This window comes from Hemibagrus wyckioides, linkage group LG13 (assembly GCF_019097595.1).
Source record: "Hemibagrus wyckioides isolate EC202008001 linkage group LG13, SWU_Hwy_1.0, whole genome shotgun sequence".
NCBI lineage: Eukaryota > Metazoa > Chordata > Actinopteri > Siluriformes > Bagridae > Hemibagrus > Hemibagrus wyckioides.
The window spans coordinates 16259562-16272612 of record NC_080722.1 but is presented as its reverse complement, the minus strand read 5'-3'; the positions used below and the strand labels follow the sequence as shown (position 1 = coordinate 16272612).

Below are 13051 nucleotides of genomic sequence, written 5' to 3'. Positions count from 1 at the left end.
ACATTTCTTGTATAACATTTTTTTTGTAACAAATTGTATGCAAAGGAAAATGATTTTGTGTGCCACCAAGCACATAATGTACAACTTTGCAGTTACATGAACTTCACAGAATACAAAAATATTCATAGTACGCACTGTGCCACATACCATAATTACAAATTAAATAAATAAGTACTTGACTGAGTTTAAAGCCTTCGGTTCAGTCTAGAAATTGTGCCAGGATCCATTATAGCAAATGACATCAAACTAAAAGAACAGCTTAATGAAGGAAAGCAATGGGTTCTCTCTCATGAAGAGAAAGTGGTGTGACATGCTGGATTGGTAAACGTAGTTTATATTGTGAACCCATGAGATGCTGGCTTACACAACAGCTTACTGTATCTTCTCCTAAAGCACACAGCCATCAGGCTTCTGATATTTCTCGCAACTTGACAACCGAAGCTTGGAGAGAGAGTCGATTCGGTTGCTAAGAGGATAGTTCAGAATCAGAGAACCACATCTAAAATAAAACAGATAAATCAGTGCTGGCCTTAATGCAATATATCCAATTATGTGCTTTGAATGTCATAATGAAGTGTGCTGTGTTGTTAAATAACTCCTTCTCTTCTTCTTCTTCTTCTTTTTCTTCTTCTTCTTCTACTACCCTCTCTCTCGCTTCTCTTGGTCGCTTTCTCTCTCTGCTTGGGTTTCTCTCTCTGTCTCTCTCTCTCTCTGTCTCTCTCTCTCTCTCTCTCTCTCTCTCTCTCTCTCAGGTTTCTTGGTGTTTCTTTGTTTGCACGGGACTCTCTCTCTTTTTGGTTTCTCTCTCTCTCTCTCTCTCTCTCTCTCTCTCTCTCTCAGTGTGACGCGCAGAGTCCGTTGTTGCCCGCGGTTGAGCTCGGAGGCTCTGCACGCGCACACAGCATCACTCACACACAGCATTGCGCGCTGCACTGAAACGGCTTAAAGTACAATAAAAAAAAACCTTTCAGTGCTCTTCGACTGAACGCACAACAAACCCATTGGACTTTACTAGTGCAGGTCCAAGAAAACTGGAAGAAAAAAAAATCTAAGAAAAAAAAATATGAAAAACACTCCGCATGGGTACAGTTCCATACTTAAATTTCTGTTCTCTTCCACCTGCTAGCCACTGGCACTGACAGAACGGGAGCAGGATGAGATGGACGGTCTTGCTGTGGGAGTACCTGTTGGTGGAGGTCACGGCGTTGGTGTGCAGGGCGGATGGTGAGGCAGAGCGGCGACTCGAGGGATTCGTCGTGTTGTCGGGATCAAACGGCTCCGAAGAGAGCGGCGTGTCCGAAAAGCCGCACACGCAGGACGAGTGCCGCGGCTACTACGACGTGATGGGTCAGTGGGACCCGCCGTTCGTGTGCCGCACGGGCACCTACCTGTACTGCTGCGGCACCTGTGGCTTCCGCTTCTGCTGCGCGTACAAGAGCTCGCGCCTGGATCAGAGCTTGTGCACAAACTACAACACACCAGTGTGGCTCAAAGGCCAAACACCGTACAAGAAGACGGACCCGAGGCATGATCCGACAAAGGACAAAACCAACTTAATCGTATACGTCGTTTGTGGAGTAGTGGCCATCATGGCGCTCGTCGGGATTTTTACCAAACTTGGATTGGAAAAGGCGCAGAGACCTCACAGGGAAAACATGACTCGGTAGGTTGAAAGTACTTTACTGGGAGTTTTTTTTTAACTATCGCGTTCTCTTACTATATCCGATGTGCGTAAAAAGGCGTGAGTTTATATATAAATAGCGCGTAACCAAATCAACTACAAGGCAGAGGAGTACTTCGCACTGACTGCGTCTGCCTTATGATATAACACTTCATGTTAAGTACTCGCAATAAAGACTTAAGCATCAGCTTATACACCTACTAGCGAGATAAAACGCTAGACCAGAACATAACTGGAAGTAGAGCAGGTTTAAACGAGACTTAAGCCAAGCTTTTTATGTGCGCTATGGTACATGGTACATGACCTCTGTATTTCTCATTACGCGTTCTACTGTTTGTTATAAGACGAAACACAACAAGAAAAACTATAAAACTTTGTAAGAAAGCATCCTATACTATTGCACTTGGTGCGCCATTATTTCTTTACGCACAGCGTGTTGAGCTTCGTGTTGTGAGCAGCTCGCCAGCAGAAAACTGACTCCAGTCAGCTGCTGTTTTTAGTCTTTCTCACTTGGAAAAATGGCACTGAGCTGTAAGATATGTTTTAGACTGCGTTTGGAATGTGGTTAGAAGCTTTAAGAGCTTTTCATTCTTTTATACATTTACAGTTTGGAATAGTTTATAGTAAACCAAAAGGATTTTTAACCGTCATTGTCTGTAAATAGTCTATTCAATATGACCTGCATGAATATCGCTTCCCTCGTAACTTGTCTTTCAGCACCTTGGACAGCAGCTACATCGTAGCTTCTTTCTGAAGATATTATGATACACCTTTGGTGACCTATTTACTGAGAAATAACTTTCTGTACGCTAACATGATCTATTTCTAAAATGTTAGCATATTAATTACAGAAAAACCCTAATTCTTATTTTGTTTTTTTAATATATAAAAAGTAAACAGACCCTTAATACTGTGTCAGATATCCTCAATTACAGTTCCTCACAATTGTTTTTCTTAAATGCTCTTTAGGAATTGAATCAGGCATGATTTTAACATTTGAGCAAGAAGGTAGATTTCCAACAGAAGATCTGGTGACCACTGTTTAGTTGTATCCTACTTCTACATGGGAAACGTTTAAATGTGTTTTGTGTAATGTGTATACACAGTCATACTCAATATTGTTCACTAATTAAGTACTTTTTTGTCCTCTCACAGAGCTGTAGCAAGTGTGTTGCAAGGTGCCTGTCAAGCTGAACATGAAGAAGCCATCGGGAGACACGCACAGACCTATGACAACATGCAGGCGAGGGTAAACAATATGCGTAAGTCACATTTGGAGTTGCTTTTGCCTTACCCGAATGTTTCATCAGCTGTGCAGGAGCACAAGGCAGCAACACATTGCTACACTTCAAGCATGTTTACATGTCAGGGTTGAGATGGAATTACACAATATAATGAAAAAGTGACGTCCTTCAGCATGTGCTCACATAAGGCTAGTAATGCAATACAGCTCAGATAGTGTTTGAATATACAGACTTTTTCATATATGATCTTTTAATGTTTAAAATATACTTCTGTGCTAACCCTTAATCTGTGCAATTATGTTTCAAAGCACAGGATTATTGAGTGTGAAGGCATATTTTATGGTTTGGTGATTTGGGCTGCAGCTGTGGTTTTGTGTATTGTGATTGTACTACACTGGAATCAAGCAGCTCAAAGTGAATGGTTCATTGTGGACTGTTTAAACACATCTCTAATTTAATCTCCTTCCATGATGATTACATCATCCCCTGTGTGGCTATTAAAGGTTTAGAGGGAACCATTCTGGCTTGAATGTAAGGCTGTAGTTTGTTTTCATTTTCTTTCATCACTTAGATGATGATACTCCAAGCAGCAGGGTTTATTGCAGAAACTTACTTCCAACATTTGTAATGTAATAGCTGTAAACTCTTTATATGACCCTTATTGTACAGAATTTTATTTAGTAGGTATTGACTAAACTGTAACACAGATAATTTGAGAAGTCCAATGGAGGCGTGCAGATTTCATGATGTGTTTTTGCCAGGCTTATTGTTATTTACTCTTTTTTAACATAAGGCTGTGTATATATGGAGGCTAGTTTTTAAATGCTGGAGTTCCAAATGGATTTTATTCACAATCATATGTTTGGATAGAGCAACAGAGCGATGGGAGATTTTGTAGGTGGTAAAACATTAAGGCTATTAAAATTCTCATTAAGACTCTTGATTACTCAGTGTATGGCTTAATTAATTGTCTGTTTCACATCAACTACAAATAAACCCTCAGGTATTTGTGTAATACAAGTATATTTAAGCCTTTATTAAAAAAAAGCAAGGACAAGCACGCTGTATTCAGAAATCACTCACTATCAAAGCTAAGATTAATAATGCAGAGTGACTCATGTTGAGTTGTATTATTCTCTCTGACCTGTTCATCACTGCAATCATGGACAGAGGCTAGGAGTTAAACTGATAACCAAGGCGCATGCTGTTAGAAAGGAAAAACAGTGATATTGTGATTTGAGTTGAGTGTTAAAGAGTAAGTTACACACACCCATTCATACTTCTGTCCTTCTACTATTCAGATCCATTCTGGGCTCTTCTTGTCCTACATTTCCAAGAATAGGAGATCTTAGGTGATCCCACAAGAGACAGCTCTAGCAGAGATGCTGAACAAATAAAATCTTTTATGACATTTTATACATTTCAGACAAACAAAAAAAGGAATATAATAATCCGAAATGTGAAACCACTGTGTATAATGGGGGAAAAAATAGATATAGAGAAAAAGAAATTTCGACTTGACATCAATGCAGTGCACTGAAATTCAGGTGTGAATTATATCCCTGATTGCACAGATCCAATTTTCACTGTCTGAAAGTCTACATGAAAAACCCTGGACAAATTGAAATGTGTGCCGCTAGCAGTCCTTCTCAGTCTTAATCATTTCAGATTTATTAACAACAATACTACGCACTCCACATGCTGATCACTCCTGTCACAGACAGGAAGACCTGAAATTCTTTCAGCCGGTATCAGAATATTAGAAAAGTTAAAGAAATTCATTTTGTTGTTGAAGCAATAAAATCCTTTTTCAAACAAGGAAAACAGAACAATTAGAGAAAGCATCCAGAAGAAAGTTTCTAATGCTGTCCTAGGGAGTTGTTATTTCTTCCCAATCTTTTTTGTTTGTTTATGGCCATACACACACACACACACACACACATACATACACAAAAACACTGGGGTTTATTTTAGTACCTTGGCTAAAATGAATTTCCTTAATGCGGTTTCTAAATGGGCCTATTATTTCTCATTTATTAGTGCCTTGTGCTAGCAGACATCTGGAATCGATCAGTGTCTGTAATCATCTGAGATACTGGAGCGAGATATATGTCCCCAAGACTGAATCCATTGCAAAATCCCCAATGCGAAACTAAAGCTTACTTTCTGCATTTGTATTCAGCTGAACTAAGCTTCATATGTGTTGATTTAACAATGTGAGTGTTACTTCAGGACTGGGAATTTTATTTGTGTGTGTGTGTGTGTGTGCTCAATTTTCAGTTTTGTTTCATTGTCTGTTTCTGAAATAGCTGTTGTGCTTTGGAAGGATTATCTCTTATTATTTGGGTTTTTTTTGTGATGACATTACAAAATCATTTGTTTCCATCCATGGTGATTTGCAGGGTTTTTATTATTTGAAAGCAGGACATTAAAAGGATACAGTAGATTAAAGGCAGATAGAGACTGATTATATACAACTTAGATTTTCTATATATATACACACCTGGGTCTAAAAGTGACACTGAGAATATCTGTAAAGGTTTATTTATATATATATATATATATACAGCAAAATAAAAATAATAAAAAAGTAGACTTAGCCAATTTAATGTCCCCAGGGAAATAGAAATATTCCTAATGTAAGAGGACATGACTAAAAAAATCTAGGTAAAAAGCTGTTTCTGTATACACACGGCTGTTGTGATGACTAAAAAGCAGAAAAACAATTGAGGAAACATTAGAATGGGAACATGATGATTACTCAGGCAAGCACACCACAGAACAATGGACAACTCATATTAGCAGAGTAGAAAGAATGCAAAATGATCAGGATCGATGGCTGTCCAAAATATCTACAAAAAAAATTAAAAGGAAAGAACTGAAAGATAGACACTTGAAATAGAGACAGATAATAACAGGTGATACATTCAAGGGAAAAAAAACCCAATATAAGTCATCTTAGTATTGCTTGAGCCAGGAGAAGAGTTTGTGCTGAAGCAATAAACACCAATATTTCCAAAAATATTCCTTCACTTGGTGTTTTGGTAGCAGACAGACAGAATCTTGCAGTGGTAACTGAAGGTCACAGCATATAATTTACAATATATTCATAATCATCAGACTATTTAGTAAGCCCTTGTGCTCTGTGGATAGGAAAGCGGCATCATGGGAAAAGGTGATCCCTTAAAAATAACTCTGTGGACCCAAAGGGCTTTATGTTTAAGGACAACCCCCCCCCCTTTTTTTTACACAAATTTGTGATCAAGGGTATATCATTATCATTAAATTCCATGATCTGTATTGTGGCTCTGTTTTGCCTTTCTATGCTGTCAGAAAAGCAATGGTGGAAAAAAATCTGCAGCCATCTAAGGATTACTGATAATAACTGATTCCCAAGACAAGGACTGGATAGTAAACCAATTCTTCTAAATGGTTTTCTGACCACTGTGTAGTGACCAATATGACCATTAACTCTTCAGTATGCAACCCCAAACACCTAAACCTTATATTACATATAATACTTATAGATCTGTTTCACCTGTACCTGTGTAATGATATACCCTGGATATCTATGACAGGTTTTAAATAATATATCGTCAAATCACAGTTTTAAAAGTTCTTGCAAACTTAATTTCTATAATCTATTGATTTAGACTGTGCACTGTTGCTTCTTCAGTATATTTCAGTTCTCAGAGAAATATATTCTATTATATATCACAGACCTTGTTACAAATGAAAGACTTTATGTAACTAAGATTTATGTTGTATCATGATGTTCTCACCCAGTTCCACACCTGTTTGATAAATATGCCTATTTTTATATCAATTTTCATTCTGAAATGCAGGCTAAATAAAATGTTAATACCTGGCTTTTGTGCAATCCCCAGCCATATTAAACATGTGGATGGTTTATAAGCTACTATCATTTCAAGCAATAATCCTTATTCTGTGGAAGGAGTTGAGTTTCTTGCTAATAAGTAAGATATTGCTCATAGCTGAAGGTCTAGAGATGAGCAGTAATCACAAAGAAGGATTAAAGCTCCATTAAGCTCTCTGAAATTCCTTATGGTGAGAAATCCTCTTTAATCTTTAGCCTTTGTGAAGGACTTCTCATTTTCGCACTGTTCCATTGTGAAGAACCCATGTGTTCTGCTCTTATTTCTCAATGACAACACTTTATATATATAAAATCCACTGCAAGGCACGACCCCCTCACTCTCTCTCGCTCTTTTCCTCTTCCCCCTTTCCTTTTTTTTCTCCAAGGCTATTGGCGTTGGGTGCAAACACAGTGTGTATGGCCATGGCAGCATATCAGCCTTCTCTCCTGAGGCTGTGTCCCACCCTGATTACTGGGCCATGGTTCATGCTCCTTGAGGCAGGCAGCATATTTTTGTTGGTTCACTGAGCACAATCACTAACACTGCCATGCTAACATGACAGGAGCCCCCTGCCGGGGGTGTATTTGGACCAGCTTGGTCTACGCTCCTGGAGAACTTCATCAAGCAATACTGGCTCAGTATTTGCACCCGGAGGACAGGCTGGCAGTCTATTTCCTCATGGGCCGCCAACACATTGGGGGAAGAGACATGTGGTCAGTTAATGTGCGTCACTGAAACAGGGGCACATACAGGACTTGTACTTGGTGCCAGCGCTAATTTTATTTCAGATACAAACTCTGCTGTTGTAAGAAGTGCTGTTTTTATTGAGAGTACTCTAAAATCGAAAAAGAAATTTGCAAAAAGGCTATGACATATTAATGAATGGGACAGAAAGCATAACCATAATCTTTGCATTTCTAGGGTTTATTGCATCGTGTAAAAGGTTTGTTTCACTATGTGAAAATAAATCACAGAAATAAATGAATGTTATTGTGGGGAATTATACTGTAGGGAAAATTTTACTTTGGCCTTTATTCACTATTTTCATTTGTCTTATGCATATATGCAAATGCACCATTTGACTATCTGTAGATCTCAGACGCTGTCTCTGGAACTCATGCAGACACAGATCATGAATTTAATTTCTTTTAGGAGCATTAAATGGGATTGTAGATATGGCATCATTCCAGCTTCCTCTATGACTTTGTAGTTATTATATCCAAAATTGGTCAGATGCAAATAACAGTATTAGTCATATCTGTGCAGGACTAAAGCACTGTGTTGAAAGCAGCAAACTAAAACTAACACAGAACAATAGAGGTGACAGTGGAAAAGGACAACTCCCTGAGGTTTTCTTCCATGAGTAAAAACCTTGAGAGAAGTGAAACTCAAAAGGAGGCGACACCAATGCAATTATATATCTTTACAGAATACATTTAATATTATTACTGTACTGTAATATAGTCTGTGTTCTTTAATATATGTATAATATATGTTAATGTTAATATGCTTTTATAAGAAAGCTGCACATTGCCCTATAGACAAGAGCTCAAAACCAGTACTGTCCCTAACTGTTTCATCTGCAGTTTAGTCCTCATCACTTTAAGACCAGCTCCTTTTCAATTTCCTTCATAAACCTCAATTATGTATCATATTGATCAAAACCTGCTGGGCTCCATCCTTTTTACTTTCCTCACATAACGGATGTACATTGTCACTACACACACACACACACACACAGGGACAAAAATTATACACTTCATTACATGGAGTATTCTGCGATGAAGTGACAGATTAATGGATTTTTTCAGCACAACATTTAGCACGGTTAAATTGTTTATCATTACACACGACAGAGACTGGATTTATTTCTATTATCTGTCAGTTCAGTTCAGACTGTATGTGGACAAAGTCTCACCATCATGGATGCTGTGGAATTTTGTGGCTGAGTGAAGAAAAATGCCTCCTTAAAATTACTTAGTATTGAGTGCTAATGAGATAATCATATATGCACAGTATACAGTATAATGTGTATAAAGCACGTCAATTCTGACAGAAGGAAACTAAATGGGCGAAGGCTGTGGACACCTAACCATCACAGCCATATGTGGTTCTTCCCCAAACTGTTGCCACAAAGTTAAAAGCACACACTTTCTTTGTAGGCTGCAGTATAACAACTTCCCTTCACTGGAACTAAGAAACCCAAACCTGTTCCAGCATGGCAATGCCCCTGAGCACATAGTGAGAGCCATGAAGACTTGCTTTGACAAGGTTGGACTATAAGAACCTGCACAGTTCTGAACTCAAACCCCACTGAACACTTTTTGGTTGAACTGGAACACTGACTGCGCCCCAGATAGAGCCTGTCCTCACTAATGCTCTTGTGGCTGAATGAACACAAATCTCCACAGCCATGCTCCAAAAGCTAATGGAAAGCCTTCCCATAAGAGTGGAGGCTGTTATAACAGAAAAGTGAGACTAAATCTGGAATGGAATGTTCAAAAAAACATATAATGGAATGATAGTCAGGCTTCCACAAATGTTTAGCCACAATATGTAGGAATGAGTAATTGGGGAATGGGGAAGTGGTAGCTCAATGGTTGGACTACTGATTGGAATGTTGAGAGGTCGAATCCCAGGACCACCAAGTTGCCACAGTGGTCCCCTTATCCAATTGCTCAGTTGTATAAATGAGATAAATGTAACTCCCCCTGGATAAGGGCCATAAATGCCATAAATGTAAATGAGTAAATAGTACTACACCAATTTATATGAGCAAGGGATACTCATGGCCATTTAACAGGAACACTTACCATATTTTCCAAATGTACAAAATATGGAGCACAGTGTTGCTAGAATATGTCAGACCTCAGTATCATTATTGGTTTAAGAACAGACCATCCACTATAAATACCCAGCCAACTGTGTCCTATGATTAGATACTGATCACTCATGAGGGTCAAGATGATGATTTCCATGTATACTTACAAGATGGACCAAAATGGTAGGCTAATTTGATAAAGTGGACAGTAAGTATATATATGGCACAGTGATGTTACTGCATCTGATAACTTGTACTGTAGTCTCTTAAACCCACTGATATGGCATAGAGTTTTTCTGACAAATTGCCCAGTTGTGCAGTGGACCTATAGGTTAAGTGTGTGTGTGTGTGTGTGCGTATTGTGTATGTGTGACTCACCAAGACCTCCATTCAAGGTTCTTCAAATTTAAGCCGGGTTTTCTTCAGATTTCTCCAAGTAATCTTATAGCGTTATCTGATTTAAGTTTGCGCCTAGGGGGAAACACCTTAGTATAATATGATAACCAAATATTCATTGCTGAAAGTGTTTTTTTATTCATATCAATCAGTCATGTTACAGTCATAAGCACATTCTAGGCAATATCACCATATTTCTGTTCTAAAATATTAAGCCTTGAGGAATGATAACTGCAGGCAAACTTGCTATGTTCTTAGTTGGCAAAAGAGTTTTAATCTTGCTCAAGGGCATTTTCTGGCTCCATATGGGCTTCCCTGCTACAAGATCCTCTTTTTTTTCCTCAAAAAAGATTTTCATGCATTAGTATCAGTGTTTTTTTTACTAGCACATCCTCAGCCATGGATAAATGTTTCTTGAACACGGTTGCTAAGGCAATGTCTTTGGCCTTATGAGCTTCCAGAAGAGAAAATAAGAGTAGAAGTATTGTGCATATTTGGATACTCAAATGATTCTGAAAGCCAGATTGCTTTAACAAAAATAAAGGCTCATACACAACTAAAATCACAGTGCACATCACAGCTATGGGGATCCCGAGTGCTGCATGAGAAAATCACCCTATTGCTGTGAGGCCTTAAGTTCAAATCCCACTGATGCCACAGCCATCTGTGGCCGAGGGTGCAAGAGAGCGTAATTGGTTATGCTGTCTGGGTTAGAGGGATCACATTAAATTCTCCCCTGTGAGCTCATGTATTCAGAAGAGGACAGTTAGAGATTTCCTCTGAGTGTGTTCAGCTGCCCTGTGATGGGATGTGCTGGTTGGCTTCACGAGTCTCAGAAGACGCACATGCTAGCTTTCACCCTCAATGGTTTGTAGCTGTTGCATGATAGGGGAGAACTAGACAGTGGGTGGGAATAGATAAAGGAATCAGGGGAATCACTGATAAGAGCTTCACAATGAAATCAGTGTATTCCATTATTAAAAGCCGAAGCTGATAACATACATAATGCGAAGTTGCTATCTCTGATATTAAAAATTCTTGCATATGATTTTCTTTGTTTGCATATGAGAGGATACTGATCTTTACTGAATGTATTTCTCATAATTATATGCACTGGGTAGTTTACATCTGGTGAAAATAGCAACGTTACATTAGTGATATCTCTTAGAATCAGTGAGAATATTTTTAGACTGTAATGCAATTATTTTCTCTGTATTATGGGGTTTAATTGTGTTCATTTTAAAGATAAAGGCAGCATTTCTAGTCCTTACCACGGTCCTGTCTAATTCCATTCAAGCGATAAATTGTATACACTGCAAAATTGATCTCTTTCACTGTACAGTAATCCTATAGTATGTATGGCAAAAAAGCACATACAGTTTGGCCACACAAGATTAAACTGTTGGTTAATACCCTGATATAAACACAAAAATAAACATCACAGGGTGGGCAAGATGCCTCTAAGGAGATAATACTTGGCATCTTGCAATCAGAGTGCTGAAATTATTTCTGTGCTGCCTGCATTTTGCTAATGTCAAAAACAAGTGGCAGACATGAGAAGCAAAGTCCTTTCTGATGTGGAACTGAAATCACTCATGGGCCCAGCTGCCCTTCTCATACTATCATCCCCGAAGATGTGCAGCTCCCAAAATATTCTCATGCATCTTTAATGAATTTCTGGAAAGGTGTCTCAGTGTTGTCTTGGTCTTTTTATTGTCTGATTTATAGTAACCTTGGCATATTCAATCCCAGTAGATGATCATATGTTGAGCATTCCAGAAACTATGAGAGGTACAACAGATACAACAGATACAAAGATAAACTACATAGAGGTCAAACAAAAGGCACACCCTAGCCAGGCATGGATATCACTGTACCTGAAGTGCTCTAAGATAAACATTTATGGACACTGAGCTCAGTACCAACCAAAGGGCAGCCAAAACAACGCAAGCTGGGCAGGATTGTAAAGCTGTAGACCACAGAATACCTTATACCCTAGTCCATCTCCTCAGTCCATGTTTAACACATTAATCAACATTACTGAATATCTTGTGTGAACCCACTACAAACAGGCACAGTCTCACAAGCTAATTATGCAAGATGATGTGATATGTTACTCCATATGCTTAGGGTGGGAAAAGCACCCAAATTCTTAATCATTACGTCCCAAGACAGCCTTGTCTGGAACTGCTTAGTCATTTATGTCATTTACTATAGCCAACTGAAATCCACTCTCAAATGGGAATAAGACCACTGCTGCAACCAATTCCAACATTTGGGGCTATATGCAGAAAACTTCTCTGCATGATGTGCTATTAGCCACCTTGGGATTTTCTGTCAGCTGTCCAAATATTTAAGGGACCGACAATGAAGCACTAATATATTATATATCCAAAAAAATAATCAATGGAAGTGTCTAAGGCAAAACTAAGTCTCTAAGCACTACAAAGATCAGCCTGTTGATGGTATGGAGCCAGAAAGAATAAGTCCTAGAAAATCAAGGGATGAAACACTAATGAAGCAATGCAGCAGAGGATTCCAACTCCGCCACCTCAAGATAAGCCACTTGCTCTCAGGAGGAAGACACTGGCTGGTGGGTTTGGTTTCAACCTCAAGCCAATATGTACCCTTTCATTGGAGACAACACTGATCTAAGTGGTGGCAGGCTTGTGCAGTAAAATAAATCATACATCCCACAATGCTGATGTCCCTATTCCACCAGGGTGAACCGCTTCCAGGATGACCTCAATTTTCCTGGCTGACAATTTTCCTGCCCCCAGCTAAGGACTCATCTGGTACAACTGGTTGAGGGCAATCAGGGAGAGGAGTGTGGCCCAGAGGCTTATGGAAGACCACATCTATTATTACTCAAAGGAGATGGCTCAGTGGAAGTTCACAACCTGGATAATCTGACAGCTAGTATTTCTAGTAAAATCTGTCAGAATCGTCAAAGAGATTGATCGAAAATGAAAGTTTCTGTAAGCTCCTCATTCTAAGAACAATTCATATCTTGGTGCATGAGTGTGGGATA

The 13051-nt window shown here is 38.9% G+C and overlaps 1 protein-coding gene across 1 annotated transcript in view; it reads left to right on the top strand.

The window, feature by feature from the left end:
- The first annotated feature begins 840 nt into the window (after positions 1-840).
- The window catches only part of shisa9a (shisa family member 9a), a 29878-nt gene continuing 17667 nt past the window's right edge, over positions 841-13051 (top strand). The window contains exons 1-2 of the mRNA XM_058407146.1: positions 841-1663; positions 2837-2943. Coding sequence (XP_058263129.1) covers positions 1155-1663; positions 2837-2943 — 616 coding nt within the window. The 5' untranslated portion in view covers positions 841-1154. The remainder of the gene's footprint in view (positions 1664-2836; positions 2944-13051) is intronic.